Genomic DNA, 23,379 nt, shown 5'->3' on the forward strand with positions numbered 1-23,379 from the left:
CGCCAAATAACTTTTAATTCATAAAAAATCAACTATGATATATACATATATTTAAGTTGCAAAACGTTTCTTTGAAAGCAATTCCAGTGAACGCATTGAGAGGTGGCAGACGTACCTTTATCTATTAACTTACCACTTTTTTTAATATCTCCGACAACTTCGATGCATTTAAAAACTTTGCAAAGTTATTTCGTCACATGATTACGCAATTAATTCGCTATTTTTGTTTTTGTATGCTAGAGAGGACGAGGTAGATCGCCCGGACCGTTGTCATGACAACGGGGGGCGCTGGCGGCGCGCGCCGCATCCCAGCGGCAGAAGCGTAATCGCCATCGCTGCGGAGGCTGTGTCGAACCGTCCTAAACAGTTTTTTGACGTAACGGGAACACACTGCGTCATGCTTACCCTCTGACAGCTAACAATCTGGTTCATACAACGAAAGTGGTGTTCGTCAAAGTGATAGTGTATGAGTGTGTGTAGCTATAGGTATCGTGCAATGGTGAGAGGTGGAACGTAAATGTGACCGGGACTGGCTGCAGGGGAGGGGCTCTTTCACGCTTAATATCATGCCTTTCGAATTGAGATCAGGTAAGCTTTACTGAAGCCGCTTACGAATTGCTTATGAATGAGTCGTTTGTTTCAGCTGCTAAATGATCAAGAACGTTTGCTACAGTTCTTTTATGAATAGAAATCTATTTAATTTTGTATGTAAATATTTTAAGGTACTTTCGAAATTAAACTTATAACCTTTAGCATTTAGTGGTTTGATAGTTGTTAATAATGTTGCAACGTAATATCACTGCGGATTGGCGCATTTGCTCTTTGTGATTTTTTACATAAAATTTTGGAATTAAACGGAAGAAATTGGATATTTGAGAATAAGTTTTGTATTCAGATCGCAATGATTGAAGCTATAATATTGTTCAAATCCTGTTCTTTATACGTTGATTTATATCCATTGAGTATTATCTTAATTAATTATAATTCGTTTACTATACATTTAGAAGAAAATTGTATATTTAGGTATATTTAGGTTTTCTTAAATTTGTGAACATATATTTATTAATTAAAACACGTCATATAATAAAAAATAAGTAAATGCTTTAGCTTTAAATTATGTAAATGTATAAATGCAGCCATATTATCTTTTTATAGTTTTCTATGTAATAACAAGAAGATTGGAGGGAAGACTTGATCTTATTATGTAAATCTTAATCTAATATATTTTCGACTGATATTATTTCTTAATTCTGGGAAAGCAATGTTAAAAATATTATTTATCCAAAATGTTGAGTTGATAAAAGTTAACCTCGAGGTAAATGTTTCGAATACGACCCTTAAGTGTATTCCACGGTCTCTAAGGTGATTAATTATTATTAAGCATTAACTTGAGTTCTGCGATAAGTTACATAAAATTTTATATACAATGATAGGGTGAAATGTCAATTACATTATGGTAAGTAGGTTTATTCGAGTTTGTAGGATTTTATGAAACCGACCGATTTTATAGAATCTCCTTCGAGTTTTCACCTTTCGCTATGACAACCTGGTGAATTAATCTAAGCTCTGACACAAGTAAGATATACTAAGAAAAGAAATAAATGTGCTTTAACCTAAAAATATCATCTATCGTATCACATAAAAATTATTATATTTAATATCATTTTCTTTGGAGTATATAATATAGTATGTAAGTATAATTATACTTACTGGAGCTTCAAAGGATTTTAAACAATCTTTTTTTTATAATATCGGTAGGCGGACAGTGAAATGGGCCTCCTGATTGTGAGTTGTCACCATCGCCCATGACACTGAAGCCGTAAGTTATAACCATTGTGCCTAAAGTTTTACTGGCTCACCGATCCTTCCAACCGAAACACGACAGTGAGTGTTGCTATTTGGCGATAGAATATTTGATGTGTGGGTGGCAACCTACCCAGGCGGTTTTGCAGAATTTTATTACAATTTTGAATAGTGCAGACCATATTTATAAGTCAATATCAGTTGACCTTTACCATTTACTAATCGGGTAATATTGAAAACTAAGCTTCAATTTTTGAAGTAGTAGGGCTTAGTACATACCCGTCTGGGCAGTACTCATCTATTGTTCTACCGTCAATATATTGTTTAACTATGTTTTAGTTCGAAGGGTGAGTGAGTGTTATTGCAGGTACAAGGGTCATAACATCCTATAGCGTTGGCAACGTAGAGTTTTTCCTTGGCAACGTATATGAATGTAGATGACGATGTGCCATCTGGTGGACGTTCCTGCCTCCCATAAAAAGTTGCCAACTTGGCAGCGTATTTACAGCATCATATGAACAATGACTCTTCCTGTGTTAATATTTATCACCAAAAGTAAAAAAAGTATGGTAAATCCATATAGATCTGATGATGATGGTTAGTAGAACTATATTATTATACTATGTTAATAAATATATCTGAAGATTTTGTTCGTTCGTTCGACAGTTCTCAAGATCTACAGGTTTTTTTTATGAACGATTATGAACTTTTTGGACTTTTCCGTTCGATAGCCCACTTAGTGAGAAAGGTTATTGAATACATTGCATCACGCAACGACCCACGGAAGCGGAACAGTACTCGCTTCCATTCCACTAAAAGTAGTAAAATAAAACGCTTCACGTTCACATGGCAGTAGAAAGCGAAGGCGGTGGTGGATACAGGGATAAGAGAGCGTCATGCCGTTTGCCGTCACGGCACACGTGTCCGTCTTATCCCAGAGTTTTGTAGTACATGTAAAACCTTTTTATTAATTATAAAGAAAGTAGTAGTAAGCGTTTTTTTTTTTTAATTTTATTATTGACTAGCTGTGCCCGCGGTTTCACCCGCGTATAACTTAAAAAAAAACACTAAGAGCGGACTTATAACATTTTTAGTTTTATTTTCGTGGGATATTAGTATTTATTCAGTTTTGCCGCACCCGGATCTAGATAGGGCAACATTTAATTAGAATTATATATGACAAAAAAACATCATTCCCTTAAATCTACTTGGACATACTTGAATGTCTTTATCTGTGCTTTATTTATTGTGACTGCAAACGATACCTTCACAGGAAATTGTATCCTTTTAAAATTAAAACGTAAACCTGTTTTTTTAATAAGTACTTATTATTAACTGGTTCATTTTTCGCCCAGAGAATCGAAATTGCGATTCAAAGGGAGATTCGCTGCTAGCATTCTTGCCATCATTCCACGCGGTCACGATTTGTACTATTTTTAATTTTTATTTGCATATATTTAAGGCTTTACTTCACTTGTCAAACTAACTAAGTAATATGATTGACGATATAGATCTGAGTTTAACTTACATTGGAAAAACAGCCACAATACATTAGTGATAACCGCACTCAAATCCGTTAAGCCGTTTCTAAGATTAGCGTGCACAAACGCTCAGACAAACAAATAAAAATTCTAACAATCATCGTTTTGGGTTCTATTGCGGTGATAAAGGCCCCCGTTATTAGTTTTACTTATATATCTTCCATGTACAGACATCGATCAGTGACAGAATATGTATAGATATATAGATTTCGGTTTGTGGGTTATATATAAACAGACACAAGGAACTACGATCTCTCAGATGGTATTGCATTGACAGTGTAAATGTCTAATACTGCATTATTAATGTGCTCGCGAAGCTGGAGATATTTGCAATCAGATGAATTCCTTGGGCTTGTTCTGCAATATATATTCCATTATGTGTTTATAATAGTATGTACGTATTCGCATGTGAGTGATTTTTTTCCATTCTTTACTTTAAATAATAATGCTATGTACTTGTATATAGTCAAAAAAAAACAACAACTGATTCGGCCATAAAAATAGAGAAGGGAGAAGAACCGGTGGAAAAATTGAGCGGTTTTGCCCTCAAATTTACAATTATTAAATAGTCAGTAGACGGTAATATCATTTCGCAGGTGAACTATAAAATTACTGAATGTATAAAAACTTTTGCATACAAACTTTCCTTTAAATATATTTTTTAATTTATCGTTAATAGCAAAGTTTGGTTAGCTTGCAAATTTTTAAAGATGTGTATACACAAGAATTGGATGACTTAATACCTTTTTTACACTTCTACCATCGGACAACTAGGCGCCGTGAAAGTGTACACCCCCACATCATCGACATTCCATACATTCGCAAGCGTTTTGCTTCCTCGATTCTCATGTTGGCCAATATGTGCAATATCCTTCCAGCATCCTGGTTTTCTGAGCATTACAATCAGGTTATCTTTAAGGCAAGCTCGCGTATTACACAATATCTAATAAATAGATTATGGTAATATACTACCGTAACAGCCAGTGAATGTCCCACTGCTGGCCGCCTCTCCTCTTTTTTTTTTGGAGAAGGTTTGAATGATGCGGGATGTGGCAGAATTTCAGTGAAATTAAACACATGCAGATTTCCTCACAACGTTTTCCTTCGCCGTGAAGCACGTGATGAATTACAATCACAAATTAAGCACATGAAAATTCAGTGGTGCTTGCCCGGGTTTGAACCCACGATCATCGGTTAAGATTCACGCGTTCTTACCACTGGGCCATCTCGGCGGTGATATTCTAAGAAGCACTTAATACATTCAAAGCATGTATTTTGTTTCAATAGCAAGTTAATAAAGTATGATGGTCACGTCTCTCATGTTAATATTGTAAAAGTCGCTTTCTCACATAAAGTATTAGATTTCCATGTTAAATACATATCATTTAAGATATTGTATAAATTGTCTTTTGATAATATTTTTCATAAATGCATTAAATTAACCCTTTCTATGCAGGATGCATTGATTAACTTTAGCTGTTTATTTTGCTGTGTAACTTTGCTGGGTACCTTTAACTGGTGATTTGTTTGACTTTTTCTGTCATGTCCGATATTAATTTTGGATTTAATAAACCTTTTAACAGATAGAATGTTTTAATGAACAAATGGTTTTTTTTTTAAATGTAATTTTGTAGCATTACTTTGTTAAGCATATCGTTTCAACGTAATGTGTATGACGATTAATTTAGTGTAATCATTACTTCTTTTCGATCATAAAAACATTTATTATGTCCAATACTTATTTTTGGGCATTTAGAGCTTTTTATATAAGATAGTTTGGCGGACGGGAAAATTGGTCACCTGATGGTAAATCTTCACCATCGCCTATAGACATTGGCGCTGTAAGATTAACCGTTCCTTACATCGTCAGCGCGTCACTAACCTTGTTGGGAACTAAGATGTTACGTCGCTTGTACCTACACATATTGGCTAACTCAACCTTCAACCCGAAACACAACAATAATAAGTATAGCTGATGGTGGCATATGTGATCAGTGGGTGGTACATACCCAGACGGGCTTGCAAAGAGCCCTACCACCAAGTAAATCAACCTAACCTAATTAGTTCAAACGAATGTGACAAGTAATTATGATTATACTACTTACATAATTTTGAATGAAGATTTACTTATTTTGAAGGCTATTATACATTCAAAAGAATTAATAATTTAAAAGAAAAACATTCGGACTGTCATAAATTATAGCTTATATGCGGTTATGTATGACGTCATCAGAAATGGAATATAGCGGATGTATGCTGATATATTCAATTACTGCACCGTTCTATAGAGTTATCTGGTCATAGTACAGAAATAATAACCGACAATTAGTATTGTAATATAGCAGGAAGTTCCTAACTTACCTAATAACAAGATACACCCTGACAAGTAAGTTATTATATATCATAATTATGTGTTAACTTAATTTAAATAAATCGTGTTTCATCATCAATTCTACAGTCGAATAATTTTAATAAACAATGAAATAATTCTTGCGAAAGATAAATAAATTTGGTTCGCGATAAAATAAATAAAACGATATATTGAAAATGCTGTGAATAAATATACGAAGTTTTATTATTTCACGTTTTATTATCAGTAGTTACATTTTGAGATGTTTGTTAGTTTTATTGATTGATTATTTTTCAATATGAGTGAAATAATATAATCAGAGGACTAAGAGTGTATTATGGCTTGCGGTGAATTGAATAGCGCATTCAAGGCATTCCTCGAATTTGTACATGTCACCATGTCGAAGTACACGGGCAAGATCATTTAGAACCTGGCCTACATAACATGACATACGCCCGTCAGCAATGCAACTTAGATAATTCTCTATACTATGCCGGCTACGTTATTCCTCGAACTGAGCGTCCATTTCTGTTGTGGTCTTTCAGAGAAACTCTACGTATAACTCCATAACCTTAACTTGATAAACTAGTTCTCCTATATGTGTTCAATTGTTATTTTCCTGTATTATTACGCAGATCATAGATTCTATCTATAGGATTTGTAGGATGGATGACGAAAAAAATTCGTCTCCGTGAATAAAAGTTAAAATATATTTCATTAAAGTAGGCTCTGAAAAGCTTTTGAATCGTCATTTTAGAAAATTAATTAAATTGTAAAGCTACCAGTTAGGACTGTAGAATTTACCGAGTTAAAATAGCAAGAAACTGTGTAGCCTTTTTTAAATTAAAAAAAAAATATATATTTAAATATATATATATATATATATATATATATATATATATATATATATATATATATATATATATTCCGCATAGAAATTAAGGAATACTAATTCAACGGCTCCATAATTGTATTCAGTAATTTAAATAAATATTAACTAATTACAAACTACATAGCATTATAAGGTGGTCGGCACGTCGCCGGTATAAGAAGTCTTTGGGCCTATTGTTGTAATACATTACTGCTACCCTGCAGATATAAGTGAGTTATATTTTCTCAATTTTGTAATATTATAACATAACATAATAATTGTGAATTTATCTTTAATCCTTAAATTCAATTAATTCGCTAGATTGAATGAATTCTAATCAGTTAAATTACCAACCCTTGCTTAAATAAAGCTTTGACAAGGAACGCTATTATAAAGATATTAAAATCAATAGGACGAGTAATTGGTCGTCGACTTACAATTAAAAGGCATCGTTAGGGAATCTCTCACCCCTTTAAAGTGATATAGAAAATTGATGTCACATGAAAGTTCGTCTTATAACGGTGGAAGAAGACATTTCTCTTGGTGTTACGTACGATGTCACTCGTAACGTCTGCGAGAAACTTTGACTTTTAACATAAATTAAACATGTTAGATTCATTTTTAAAATAATTATAGTGTAGTGTACGTTAATATAATTATGTATTATTAGTAAGTATACGACCAAAGGGATAAGTGAATATAGTTTTGTACTTAATATTACACTTTTAGTATATTTTTAATTCTCTATTAATCTTACGCTGCTTATTCTAACGTAAAATAAAAGTGCTTTGTATTGGTATTTTATGTTCTACACAACAATACCAAGTACTGCTTACTGCTACTATTTTTCAGCAGAATATCTGATGAGTGGGTAATACCTACCCAGACGAGCTCGCACAAAGCCAGTAACAGTACCACAAGTTAAATATGGTTGGTGACAGTGTATGAAGTGGCTTACATTTCCTATAGTACTGGTGTCTTTAAGGGGTGATAAATACATACCATCAGTTGGTACCATTGCTCTTATGACTTTCGTAAATAAATGAAAAAAAGGCTAGATGAAGTTCCATCAGTTAACATTGTGTGATATTAAATCCCTAACTATTAATTGTGACTATGCCTGGTTTGAATTACTAAAAGAAAAACGAACTACGTCATGAGCGGACTTCAAACCCCCGCCCATCTGGGGGCGCGTACACTTGTCGGGAGTGCGGCCGAAGGATCCTCTCTCGCATTGGTCTCTTCAGTCATGAACGCAAGTGTCTTCGAGATGCTGCTTAAATTATCTGTCAAAGAAGCAGAGGCCTATATGTAACTATTAATTGCTCCAGTAACTAAACGGTCTTAGAGGCAAATTTTATATTAATTATTATACAGATATTTCAATATTAAATAAAATCTTAATTGAACCTGGATTTAATCTCCTATAAACATTGAATCTGTTGCCCATTGTATTATTTCTTTCTTTTTTATCTGTTGAATTTTATTATAATACAAATCTGTACATAATGTAATGGGTAAAGAATAGATATAAATTATTTTGATACCGAATAAGTATATAAAAAAATGTAAAGTATATAAAAGAAACGTCCAGGTATATAAATACATACAGACATTGAAAAAAAAACCGAGATTTGTCAGTTAAATTATGTTGTTTAATTTGGTTTAAAAAGTATAATGTCAACATTAAACAGATTGAAATTTATAAATACAAAATCTACTTATATGTATATCACCTCAAAAATATATCATGCGAAACAGCAATGTAACGTCACTGGGGATATATCCACTATGACCTATGTAAATTTGATATCCTGTCACTCGTCTCGTCAACTACATGTATACGTAGTGGATATATATACAATTTACACCAACACTGAACATATTCGCAGAAAGATTTTTACTGTTACAAGGAATTATTGATATTGGGTAGAAATAAAGCAAAGAGGTTAGCAAAAAAAGGTTTTAACGTTTGGATAATAAAATAAAACAATCGATAATATTAAAGTAAATGACTATTTTATCTTCACGCATAAAGAAAAACGATTCTATAGATTGTATTAAATTCAAGCAAAACATCGTATAAAAAAGCTACATGTTATGTATCTTGGTTTAACATTTCAAACACAAACAAAGCTGCAGGCACATTTTGTCCATAACAAGTCTGTATATTACTTAGCCTAAATTCCTATTTCAAAGCCAACTCGATGGACCGCAGATTGATCAGTCTTCGACCGCGTTTACCGATTCTGGATTGATATTAGCTTCTGTCAATATTAATAATGCTTTTGGACCTATAGACTGAAGATATCTTTAATAAACTATGTAATCGTATATCCAAGCTCAAAAGATTATATAATCATTGCCCTTCTTTTTTTTTGTAGGAAATATTTATTTATGAGAACAATTTTAATGAGACCAAAACAAAAAATGGGCTGTTTATGCCTGAACTATATTTCACGAACGAAGTTTTTGTTTATATGGTATGCAGACGGCAAATGGATCACCGGATGGTAAATAGTCATCCCTTACATCACTTTAACATTGGCTCACACACCCTTCAAACCGGAATATAGCAATGTTAAGTATTTACAACATCACTTACCGAAAAAATGACAATTATGAATAACATAAAATTTTCGCAAGCCAATTGACGCGTTAAGTAATGGATAGAAATGGAGTTTAGTTGTAAAAAAATGTTCAAAGTATCAGTTCATGCATAGTGGATACAAACGTGGGTTTTAACAATATTATATAGTTTTGTTTGTTTGAACTCAAGTCATTATTAATAAACTATAGATGTAACGTGTGCTCTCACAATGTGCTTGTCAAAAGTAAGACCTCTTGTAATTATGACGACGTAGCTTTGAATTAAAATAAAAAATTGAGTTAGCCTATAAAGGCAATAGCCGAGATGGCCCCATGGTTTAAGAATACCTACATTTTTAACTGAATATTGTGGATAAAAAGCCGAACAAGGATCACTGAATTTTTATTTGTTTTTTTTTTATCAATTAATTGCGGACTCTTAATTTTAATTTAAACGCAAGCTGTATACTTGTGTCAGCGTTGTGTGTTGCTTAATTAGATAAAGATTCAAGTTTATTGCTCAGTGATGCGGTGGGTTCTGTATTTAAAATTACCCTAACAATTAATGAACGTAATCACAATAAATTTGGTTGGGTCTTATTACATTTTATTTTTTTATTATCAACATTACCATACAACTCTTAATAAACAGCTATGTATATTAATAAACGATAAAGTATAAGAACATCCTCATCTATATCACCAGGAATATATTTTGACGTACGCACTGAATTTATATGTATTTTTTTATCATCATACTTCATCCTAATTATATTAAAATCAAAATATTTCTATTCAAATAAACTTTTACAAGTACTTATGAATCCTTAAGCGCTACCATTGGTTCGGAATGTGGATTCTACCGAAAAAAACCGGCAAGAAACTCAGAAGTTACTCTTATTTTTAAAAAAATAAACAAATTTATATAAATTACCTACACTTAGTTAATTTCTACACGAGATTCAACAATCATTCAATCCTTAATATATGCCTAATATATTAAGGATTGAATGAATAATATATTCATATAAAAATATGAATTTATTGATGTGTAAACATCTTAACGCTGGGTACACGTTAGGGGCTAACTGAGAATTCGAGCGTCAGATAACGTTAGCGTAAGGTTTCGAGCGTCAAATAATGTCAGCGTAAGATTTGTTATTGTAAGTACGTTAATGTGTGCGTAAGATCGGTACATGAGCTCACACGTTTATACATCAATTCTCGTGATTACCAGGGCACTCTCATTATTTTTTTTAATATATTCGTAATAGAAGAGATAGATTGAGTAAGTACATTCATTAGGCGTATTTTTTTTATAAAATTTAAACGGTTTCCCAAATCGTTTCACTGATTTGTTTAACATAATGACGAGAATTTGTGATTCGTTTGACAGTTAAGTAGTAATATGTATATAAAAGTGCGCATTAAAATAAGCTGGTAAGTGTAACGTAGGGCAATAACAATAAAATAGTGTAATGTGTTTGACAGTAAACTTTGAATTTATTTAGTTTAGTAAATAGGTGTATCGATGTTCATATCTTCATAATGCTTGGTGATATGGCTTTGTGCAAACCCGTCTGGGTAGATACCACCCACTCATCAGATATTCTACCGACTAACAGCAATATTTAGTATTATTGTGTTACGGTTTGAAGGGTGAGTGAGTCAGTGTAACTAAGGCACAAAGGACATAAAATCTTATTCTCAAGGTTGGTGGCGCATTGGAGATGTACGATATGTGTGGTAGTGACCACTTACCATGTAGTAGTTAGTGCCTTTGCTTGACCATTTATAAAATTCATTAATAAATATATATACGAGTATATGTCGATGAGCAATGTAAACTGGACATTACTATGAGTAAGCATTCACTGGAGGATTGATTAATTTCACTGATAGATAGCATTTAAATGGCTTGCCACATCTGACGTTGGAAGACTAAATATTGCTAATTAATTTGTAGCCAAGAGCACGGACAGTTCTGAGCGTCTACAGTCAATACCGCGTTATTTTAGTTTTACAATATATTCAAACAAAATGACTATGTTAAAATGTTCATTAAATTTGACGTGATTAAATGTCTGAATTAAAAACATGAATGATATATTAATAAAATTTAAACAAAGTCAGATAACAAGTAAAAAATCAAATGTATTTATAAATATAATTATATATAATAATAATGTATAATAATTATAATAATGTGTAATGGTTCATTAACTTTATTATAAGCACTTTTTAATATTATAATACAAACGTCGAGGATTGCAATTTCAAATCAATCAGACCTGCGAGTAATGGTAAAACTCTTTTGTCAATAGGAAATGAGTTGGTGATCTTCAAGGGCCTAACCAAATTTTCATAATTTATAAGAGCCATTTCGATCATATCCGTTGAAACCTGATCACAGATGAAACTGCATCAAAATCGGTTCCACTTTAAACTAAGCTAATAACACACACACTTTAAGCTAATGACACCTCTATTTATAATCGGGAGCTTAACAAAAAAAATTGGCTTAACCCGTAGCTTGAGCCTAGGTTGAACCAATAAAAGTTGGAATTTTTTATCGAAAATTTTCAGTAGGAATCCATTGTTTGATAGTTGGAAGTTTTAACGTTGCCGCCCTTGGAAAGCATGGGTTATTCGTTTTACATGTGAACTCTTTCCAGTTATGTCGGAATTGCCATACCATCGGATAATAGAAGTGCAATTGCGTTCGTCCGCATGTTCGTGCAAATAATATGTCTTTCGTAATTGGCTAGTTCTTTAAAAATGCCAGTGATGAAGTCGGACAGCAGATTCCTAGGACATTATTCACACACGGCCATCTGATTCCAATTTAAGCAGAGCTTGTCCTATGGAAACCAGACAACTGATATACTACATGTCTGTCCTGGGTGAGAATCGAACCCATAACCTTCGGTATGAAAGGCAAGTATCTACCAACCACGCAAACCAGCCAATCAAATTATTACTAAAGGATTCAATTGCTCTAAACCATTTGATTGAAACAGGAGATTAAAGCTAGATTGATCATCGTATGTATTGTAAGTGATGTTATTTATGATTACTTATACTACTATTACTAATCTATTTGAGTGTTAAAGAACTGGTACAATACAATTATAGAATCGCGGGGCATGACTGCGAATGATTTGAAAATGCGAAAATTTTTGGCTGTTGTTCATTGTGTTCTTTTATTACAAAAAATAATATAAATTGAAACATTTATAGCAAACCTTTATCCGATATAGGACAATGCTGTAAAGAAATATAATAATTAAATAAAAAATGTTATTATAAAATTTTCATGTCATGAATTTGATGATATGTTTACCAAGTAAACAAAATTTAAACCTAAGATCAGTAGTTTGCAGCTCCATCATTAGCGTGATGTGATTATAACTAGACACTAACAAAGTTTGGAAGACCCTCGTCTCTATGAAACTCGTCCACACTACTACACTATCCAAGAGGTTATGCTTGCCTAGTTAAAAGACTAAGCCCGGCTATTCAAAAAGATACTAACAAGATAATCTATTGAATGGCGCGTACGTTTTAAAATTTGCATAATGATTACGGTTCTAATATTTCCTAAGCTATAATTACATTAATTACATTTTTAACAGTTTTCTGTCAATCAGTTAAATTATCAAACGCATTACGTGTAACGTAACGTATGTTTTATTCTATTAACAAAATAAATAAATTTCTTTTTATTATATCCGTACCAAGGATGGAATAATACTTGAGTCGCAAGTAATTAATTATGCGACTTGAAAAATAACTTTAAAAAATATACGATTATCAATAGAGAATTTTTTATCATGTTTTATATTAGAATAATTTATTAGTAAATATACGGTGGTTTTTCTTGGAAAATGGTGTAAGCTAAAAATACATGATAGAACTTCAGGGAGCTATCTTTAAAATGAAAAAATATATTTTAATATACGATAAAATGATTATATTGCTTTTATATCATATACGTTTAGTGTATATGTTTTATTATTTTTATTGATAATATTAGTATTCGAAAATTGTTTTAAAAGCTGCATGTGTTTCGTGAAATTAGAAAAGCATTCAAATGTTATGAACAGCTTTTCTTATGCCAAAAACAAAAATATAAAAATATCAATTGGTATTAGACACTGCACAAAATATTAGTAACAGTTTTTAAGTGTATTTCGTTATCTTTTGAGGCATTTGAAATATATTTTTTAGGGAAACGTATACATACGTTTTATACCTACGTAAGGTTTTAGTTAAAATTTAATAAAAATTGAGGTGTAGTATCTATATACAGATAAAAAAATATATAAGAAAAATATTTATTTATTTGTTGTTTCTATACTTGCTGTATAACCTGGGCTGTTTGTGCGAATACAAAGTGTGGCATTCCTTAGTTGTGACTAAAAAATTAAGTTTCTCTATGTAAAATATACACATGAAAATTTCTGATGGAAAACAAAATCACATAAATTATATAGCATGGCTCTTTTTTATACCTTTGAAATATTGAAACTAAATATTAATAAATTGAAGTTTACTTTGTCGGTACGAAAATATCTTTGATAGCTAACAAAGTTGAGATGAAAAATTCTATGTGACATTGCAATATTACATTTTCTCGTAAGCTAAAATGGCGTGTAAAGTGTAGCGTATATTATATCAACATAGTTACAAAAATGACTTGTATTTTGTTATAACATAAATTCTTAATACATTTTTAAGTGTATTTTTTTATCAATTGATAATAACAAGGGACAAAATGCATACTATGAAAACTTAGTACAAAAAAATATGAACGTCTTTAATCAGATTCATTAAAAATTGTAAATAAAACATAATGCATATGCATTTCTTTCTAAGAATATAACGTTTTATGATGTAGAATTTCTTCCTTCTAAATTTTATTTTAACACAAAGCATGTATATAATAAAGTATAGAAGGTATACTTATTTCTTATAAATATGTCTTACAGTTAAATAATAATAATAATATCTAAGTACACATAAAGTTTAAATTAGTTTAGCTTAAGAGTTTTTGGGCAGATATAACATTTAGATAAGGATGGAATTTCTCAGCTGTCTTTAATCTAATTTATTATTTCGCAATATTTTTAATTTATTGTTTTTTAAATTAATTTAGGCGTTTCAATAGAGGACGTTTCAAGTGAGAAAAGCCAACTTATTTTTTTTTATCACAGCATAAAACTCAATCCATGATTAAAATAGAATCAGTCGATGATAATCTTTGAATTTTGTTCTAAAAAGAAAGCACCATTAACTTTCAGAGTAATGACCTAAAAAAATAAAATTTCGCGAAAAGATACTCTTATATTAAAATATTCGAGGCTCACAGGATTTCTAGGTCGACTCCTTGAACGATCTACAATTAAAATTTATCGAGAGAGACGCGTAAATTATGATGAAAACAAAATGTGATTTATTGAAGAATATAATCTAGTATTTTGTTTTATCACTGAAATAATATATATTCACAAAAACTACAATTTTATCAACTTATATAAATAAGACTGAACTTGCAGCCCAATTTTAATAGGGATTGGCACGCGTACCCTCATGAATATGTAGTTTCGCTAAGAAATATATATTATGTAGCTTTTTGAATTTCGAATTGTTTTCTTTTATGAATTTGTATTCTTAAATACGGTGGAGGTTATTCAACCTTTGGATTTTTGCTTTAGCTATTGATGATATAATTTGTGGTTTTAGACTTACATGTTTCATATGAGACAAAGATAGGTCGCTTACGATATCGAGGAAAGGTCGAATTATAGCAATTACGATCTCAATTCAAACGTTTCTAGACGTCATTACGCAAAAAGGCTACGATAGAATTCCTAATATTGCCCAACGTTTTTTTCAAAAAGGGAAAGCTGCTTTTGTTCAGAAAAAGTCCAATTACAGTCAGTATTGCTTCCATCAGCGTTTACGGGAGTGATAGAATAAGAAGGCTAGTATTTGACTATTGTCGCTTCAATTTCTTTTGGGTACTAATTAATATTATAAATTTAAAAGTGAGTTTGGTTTTTTGGTTTTTCGCTTACATATTGTCAAAGGCACACAAAAGAATATAGGGTACCTAAAGGGAATATACTTACCAGCAGAGCTGCCCCCTACGCAATACTACGCCCGCGTATGCGTGGGTGCCCCCTCACACGCGGGCGTAGCTTGCCGCGGGCGGAGGCTAGTCTTTAATAAAAGTATGCGCAACCTTTAGATTTTCTTCGTTTATTTGCGTCGTATCGTCTATTTTATTTTGTACTTTATATTTATCTTCTGTGAATTTATTTAAGCGATGTTCAAGGTTAGCATAACCCCAAATCAGGCCATACGTATCAGATTAGATATTTAAATGTTATTCAAATGAAATTTTCCTTCGTAACATTTTTTTTTTCTTATACTGCACTTTAAACTTTTCTCCACGAATGCAAAGTTCTTCGGACTTAAAGATTTGAGATTAGATGGAAAAAAGTAGTTTTGTTGTAAAAGAATAAAAAACTTTAATACAACAAAAGAAAAAAAAGCCGAGATGGTCTAGTGGCTAGAACGCTTGAATCTTAATCGATGATCGTGGGTTCAAACCCGTGCAAGCACTGAATTTTCATGTGCTTAAATTGTGTTTATAATTCATCTCGTGTTTGACGGCGTATGAAACCATCGTGAGGAAACCTGCATGTGTCTAATATTATTGAAATTCTCAATGAAATAAACCTTTTTTTCTATCTATCTATAACGTGAAAGTTAAGAACGTTTTTCTTGAAATTTATTTTTTTTGACTTAAAGCCATCTCGACTACCATGGTAGTATAGTAAAGAATAATAGCCTGTAAGTGTCCCATTGCTGGGCTAAGACCTCTCTTTTTTGAGAAGTCTTGGAACTTACTCCACCACACTGCTCCAATGTGGGTTGGTGGATACACGTGGCAGATTTCATGCAGGTTTCTTTTACTACCGAGCACCACGACGACGTGAATTATAAACACAAATTAAGCCCATAAAAATTTAGTGGTGCTTGCCCGGGTTTGAAATTGGAATTATTGGTGATATCCTCGCCTTCTAATAATCGGGCCATCACGGTAGCTAGTTAGATACGTTCTTATTGTATACAAAAAGCTTTGATGTTAATTCCAAAATATTATTATGTTAAAATATTCAACAAGTAGCATACATTACACGTCAAATTTTAAATAAGTCCGTCCACGTTAAAAATTAGTCTATCTCCTTGGAAACCGCGGAATTTAACCAAATTTACAGCTACTGTAGTTAGCAGGAATGATTGTGAGTTCATATTTTAATCAAAAATATGATAATATCAACTAACATTGTAATTATTGTTGGTATTATACGAATTTGTGCATGTGTGTGCGCAAATATATGCCTACTTTCTATTCTGTCACATAGTAATAAAGTATAAAGTTCAAGAAAAGCAACGGTTTTACAAGCTAACGGTTTTACACGGAAATGTCATTTTACTTTGTGCTAGCCTGTCTAGGCAGGCACTTGTTGTGTTTTGCACGGTTTCAAGGGTGAGTGATCCAGTATAACTACAGATACTAGGTACATAACATCTTAGTTTGCAAGGTTGGTGGTTCATAACTTCGACAAGAATGCTCCATTGAAGACATGTGCCAGAATTTCACCACACACATGCAAGCTGCATGTGTGTGGTGAAATATTTTACCTGAAATACCTTACGATATTTTGACTCATAAATTTCACTGAGCTTTGTCCGGTTAAGATGCACGTGTCATAGCCATTGGTCTCTTATCTTTTTATAATGAGTAATTATTGGTATATATAAAGTAATATTATAATAGGTTCCTGTTGATTTACTTGATGATTTTTATTCGAAAATCTGACAAAATCTGATATTTCATATACACTAGTATTTGAAAGGCGTTACTAGGCGTTTAATTCAACGCCTTAGGACTTACTTGAATAAAGTTTATTTTGATTTAATTCTTTTAAAATAAAGTATATAAATATATTATAATCAACCGTCTGAATTTTCTTGTCCTACATTATTTTATACAATATATCTACATATAGTATAATACATGCTTTACAATAATGCATGAATTGCGCTCTTTCGCCGCGTTAAACGTTACCCCTACGCCCTCGTGGTTCGTATCGTGATGTTATTATATAAGCTTTTCTAACAAATGTAAAGTAAAGACAAATAAACAACATTGAATGCGATATTATTGATTAAGATCTTGAATAATCTATTATATTCATTATAAATTGGAGAAAATATCGTTTTAAAAGTCAGCAAAAATGTTATCGAAGCTTTGAAGGTAAAATTAAATAGGATATAAATCAAGTGGAATAATGTTGCATTAGAATTAAAGATATATTGCTCAAAAACTGTTTGTAGTAAAGCATATAATATACCAGTTTGTAGTATCTACAAGCAAATCGCATGGAATGCGTAAATGTAATGTTTGTTTATAATCATTTCTTTCTCTATGGGAATAGTCTATATTATATATTATAGTCTATATACTATATATAAGCTTTGAAATTAAAAGAACTATATATATAACAAGTTTTTGAGACCGTCTTGTGTTCTTAAATTCCGGTTTCGAGCAAACAAAAATTAAGTCTTAAGTAATTATAAAATATAAGTAAAGAAAGCCCAAGGTGAAATTCCATTTTAAATTTAAATAATTATAATAAGAGCCTGACTTGAGAAAATCAAGATGAGGATTAATAACCATTGTTTTCAGTGTTAACAAAACCACAATTAAAAATTTAATTTCTTAGTACGAAAAGCTCAAATAAATGGTTGATTAATAGACTGAGAATAAAAAGTATATGTCTTCCTGAAAATATTACACAATGTGACACAACAGTGGTTAAGATATTCTACCGCCGAACAGCAGTACTTGGTATTGTTGTGTTCCAGCTTGAAGGATGAGTGAGCCTGTGTAATTACAGGCACAAGGGTCATAACATCTTATTTTCAAAGGTTGGTGGCGTATTGGCGATGTAAGCGATGGGCGTTGGTGACCACTTAGCATCAGTTGTCCCATAAGCTACCTATCTATTTAAAACGAAACAAAAAATAAACAAATAATGTATAGATAGACGCGTTTGAATGCTATTCGTGAAAAATAAATTAAGCGGCGCTTTACTGAATTCGTCTAACGAATACCAATGGTTTTTGTTGAAGAGAGGACGTTTATTAAAACCCCGCCTTTCTCTACTGCTTTTGGTTCCCTAATGACTTGGGTGATGTGCAACTTCTTAGCTTTTTTCTGGGGTTGCTTTTATCTTTCGGAATTAAGTGAGTATTATAATTAATTGAACGATAAAAATATTCACTCATCATTCATGGTTCACCAATCACTCATTTTTTTTTTTGTTCATTAATTACATTTATAATGCAAACATTACTCGTATTTGTATTTAATATAATGTAACTAATTCGATGTTGTATTATTTGGACTGTTTGAATGGTACGTGGTTGTAATCGTATATTAAAATATCAAAATACTTTACACCTTCTATTTAGACAAATTGACGGTATTCTTTTTTGATTGACCAATGTATTTGAATATGTTGTACAAGTCCTTAACAAAAATACAAATCCACAAAATATCATCCCATAAAATTGGATGGTGTTTAAAAGCTGCGAGAATGTCACGATGCGACCTGATTTCCAAAGTGAAGATTTATTATTATGGGTAGGGTTCGTGAAAAACATAGGCAACGCTTTACTGAAACGATGGTATAGAGGCAAAAAGAAATTTCCCTTAAGTGTTTGTAGCGTGTGAAGGGACCGACATTTACGGACGAATTGTCGAAATTCTTTTTGTTTGACATACAGTTCTAAATAGACAAAGGAATCTTGATAAGATTAGGTTGGTATGAACGGCGAGAAAGAGAAATGAAATGGGAGTGTTTTTGTTATTTCGTAACGAATTGATTTTGCTTATCAGCTTCTTTAAGCATGAATTTAAAAATAAAACGCTTAATAGAACAAATACTAAAAATAATTTTAAAAATCAATTGGTTGATTGTTGTTTTTTCTGAACAAACCTGCATTTTTTACCTTACAGCAATAATAATCTTAAATTGCTTACCTTTCATTGGTCTTTTCTAAGAATAACGTGTCCAAAAGGGTTAGGGGAAAAAATAAATGACTTTTGCTTTAATTGAATAATTAGACGAGTTGCAAACTAAAAGTTTTAATTGAAAGTGTAAGTGAGCGTTTGCTTAATGTGTTGCTACTAATTGGAATACCGCTATAGAATAAAAGCGGTAAAAAAACTTTGTGTTACCTAAATACGCTCCGTACATTGTGTGATTTTTAAATTTTGGGTGTTTAGTTCTCTGTTTAAATTTGTGTTGACTTGAAGATAATTCCTTATGGCATTATGTCTACTTTTGAATATTTTGTCCAAATAAATGAAAAAATAAGAAAATTATGTTTATGTATTGTGGCCTAAAGAAACCTAATTACTAGATGTCACTCGATTACAATTCAGCGAATGGACAGCGAGTCAACTGGTACTGATCCGTTATGGTCGAGCCCACTAAGCTGCTTAGGAGCTGTAGCACCTTTCAATACAATGCTAAAGGAGTCAATTAGTGTAATTATTGTGGTTTGGCGACTATTACGCAATGAGTATTATGACTTCATTACAATGTAGAAAAATTTATATATATAACTTCTTATTTATAAAGGATTATCCTGGCGTGACCCACAAGGTATATGCATCTTTTCTCTTTAGCCACAACTACTTGTTTATTGCTAGATATGATCAAACACTTTGGAAAGAGTCCATCTCAAGAAGAGAGAGAGAAGAGGCTCATCTCCTTTGAAGTCTCCCGTCGCGATGTCACTGCGGAGGACCACTTTGCAATATATATTGGCTCAAATGTCATTTAACATGCTGAACATATCTCAGCTCAGCTTCATTTTAGCGGAGCAGCTTTTGATGTAACATCAATGATTCCTGTTTTATAGTGGATTGTGGTATGCATAAATTGGCCTGAAAATTTGATAGAAATTCTCGTGTGTATGCTAGAAATACATATACCAGAATATTCTAAAATATATCCTAGAAAATGGATACGAAATATACGCAAAAATATATCAAGGAGAGACCTCTGTTATTTTTATTTAAAATAATACAACTAAAATTTAAATATATATATATTGTTAAGAAACTAATCATGTAATATTCATCTCAATTCTTTAATAGTAAATAGATTGTCTGGTGATGCGCGAGGTGTGGGTTCAATTCTGACTCTGAGTCTCTGAGACTCTGAGTCTTATCCACTCCTAATTTAATAAGTTTTTACGGTTACCTGTAGAGAAAAAATAATGTATTGAAAAAAAACTGGTTCTAATGTCAAAAATAAGTGATTGATAATTATTTTTTTGTTTACAAATAATTACATTATTCGACGAAACGACATTGTTATTATAGATTGTTTGACAAGATACATATTGTTTTTGGAAATTAAATTGCTCAGAGGATACTTGGAAAACTGCAACGAAACACAACGTCGTATATTTATATTTATGCACTCTGAACAAGTTTAACCGATAAAATGTTATTGGTCAATAAACTGCTTGGGTGTATCGAGTATCCTGTGTTCTTCACATCTGCGGTATACACGCTACATCGGCTGCGTGTAAAAGTGATCTAATAATATTAACTAAGTTGTTTTTATTCTATTTTTTTCTATAAGAAAATATTAAAATATACAAAGCACTTTAAGTGCTAAAACAATTGCGCGTATATACGTAAATGAAAGTATTGCAAAATACATAACCAACTTGTTTGTATTAAGTAAACAATAAACAAAAAAAATAAAAGCAATTTCCTTTTTCACTTCACAGCGCTTAAAGAGCTGAGTTCAGCTCGATCCACGGAAATACGAGACTATCTCCTGGCTACGTCATAAGCCGTCCCCACTTACGGAATTCTCACTATATAGCTGAATTCCTAGATAATGGTCCCCCACAAAAATTCTTTGCAGGAAACTCCATTATGGCGTGTGGAAATTTAATTCCGTTTAAAAATTGCCCGTTGTCTTGTAAAAATAGTTTTCGTTTGGCATTATCGCCTTGTGATGTGTTTTGTGTTTTCATTCAGATTGTCTTACAGTTGAATATTTTTTATTAAACTGCCCCTCTTGCTCAAGTGACTAGCCTATGTATAAGGCCACATATCTCTAGGTCCAGGGTTCAAACTCCGGTTTAAGTCAATATAAAAACCATGGGCATGTTAATTAAAGCCATTGGTACTGCGTTTGACTCTTTCCAGTCGTCGGATTAAAATGAGATTGAGGGATTAAGAAATACTTACTTTATACTGTAATATATCCTGTGCAGTTCCCCAAAGAGATAATCATGACTATGCCCGAAATCAATCAAAGGATCATCATTGTCAAACGTATTAAGAATAAAGCGAACTTCGTTATAAGCTAAATTCTATTTCATCTGTTTTTACTCAATCTATTTGAAAGGTTACCAGTATGATAAGCTCTTGCCGTTAATTGAAATCGAAAAGAATTTCTGTTGCACTAGTTCGTACAAACAATTATGTAATTACATGTATTTACAATTAATTATTACATACAACATATATAACACTTTATTATGTTACTATACTATGTATAATATTATAAATAGAACAAATGAATAACGATAATAATTTATTACGTATACATGATTGCAACAAAACATAATCTTACTTAATACCTAAGCTTTGAAGTTATTTTATTGCTTTGATAAACACATATAATATTCTGTTTTGAATTTTCGTATGAAATCACGTGTATTATATCACCTAATCCGCGGGAATCCTTCAGAATTTATGTTATAGGACGAGATAATGATTGTGGGTGAATCCAATCTAGTTGCTTATAGGCGATTGTGTGTCGTCGCCTCGTACCATTAGCTCGCTCTCTGGTCCATTTATTGGAGTGCCTGTGTTAACCGTTATGTATTATCCTATTACACGAAAATGTTGTATATTTATTGAAACATTTATCAGCTAAATTTGTTGTATTTACACCTAACAAGTATTAAGAAATGTATGTCAATGACTATTTAAAATTTAATTTAATGTACTTATACTCTTAAGATTTTAATAATTTATAATAAGCGTGAAGTTATTTTTTATATTTTTTTTTAAATGATCACATTATATTCTGAAAACCTTTTCTAAAATTACTTGAAATTGATGTAAGAGACCATTTGTTTCCATATTGTTAGACTCGCTATCATATTATTATAGTGACCTGATATTAATTTATATTTTTGTATTTTGTAAGCAATGAAGATTAAAGGTCAGGTCTGTTTTGAAAATTACTTTGTTTGTTTATTTGAATTAAAATTTGATGCAAAAATTTGACATAATTAAAATATAGTTTTATTTAATACGACGCTTAACTGGGGTAGCTAGGCACAAAATATTCTGCTAATGTCGATTAGTGTAAAAATATTAAGTACTTTTAGGGATGGTTTTAACTGAAAGCTAAAATTTTTTAAGCCCGTCTGATGGTAGGTGCCACTAACTCATCACATATTCTACTGACAAACAGCAATAGTTAGTATTGTTGTGTTCCAGTTTGAAGGGTGAGTGAGCCAGTGTTACTACAGGCACAAGGTTGGTGGCGCATTAGCGATGTCAAGAACGGTTAATATTTCTTACAGTGTCAATGTCTATAAGTGGTGGTTTCCGCTCACTACCCAGAAGCCTTTTTGCTCGTCCTTCGCCTATCTATTTTATAAAAATAAATGAGTAAGTCATAATTTTCTAGTATACAATTTAATCGTACCTTACTTATTTACTATATTATTATGCATGTGTGTGTAAGAAAAACTTACATAAGTAACAGTCGCTAATCATCTGTTTATGCAAACTTTTCTTATGGGAAGTAGTTATCAGATTTTGCTGCAGAAATATCGAATTATGATACGAAACATGCAAGTTTCATAACTATGTTTCCCTTAACACAAGATGAAATATAAACATATCACTTGATAGGAGACGTGATAAATAAGATCAACATATATCAAATATAACTCAATACCGATAAAAATTAATAACGCAGCGCAAATACTTATATATGTTTGCTTGGCTACATACAAAATCAGCGTAAACGAGGGTTTATGAAGGTTTAAGTAATTCTATCATAATATTATGCTATATTATTCTATTATAA

At 31.8% G+C, this 23,379-nt stretch overlaps 1 protein-coding gene across 1 annotated transcript in view; it reads left to right on the forward strand.

Annotated features, from left to right (window-relative positions):
* Positions 1 to 431: 431 nt before the first annotated feature.
* LOC126771818 (uncharacterized) overlaps positions 432 to 23,379 on the forward strand; it is a 227,992-nt gene continuing 205,044 nt past the window's right edge. The window contains exon 1 of the mRNA XM_050491922.1: positions 432 to 588. Within this exon, the coding sequence (XP_050347879.1) occupies positions 567 to 588 (22 nt within the window). The 5' untranslated portion in view covers positions 432 to 566. The remainder of the gene's footprint in view (positions 589 to 23,379) is intronic.

The sequence above is a fragment of the Nymphalis io genome, chromosome 11 (assembly GCF_905147045.1).
Source record: "Nymphalis io chromosome 11, ilAglIoxx1.1, whole genome shotgun sequence".
NCBI lineage: Eukaryota > Metazoa > Arthropoda > Insecta > Lepidoptera > Nymphalidae > Nymphalis > Nymphalis io.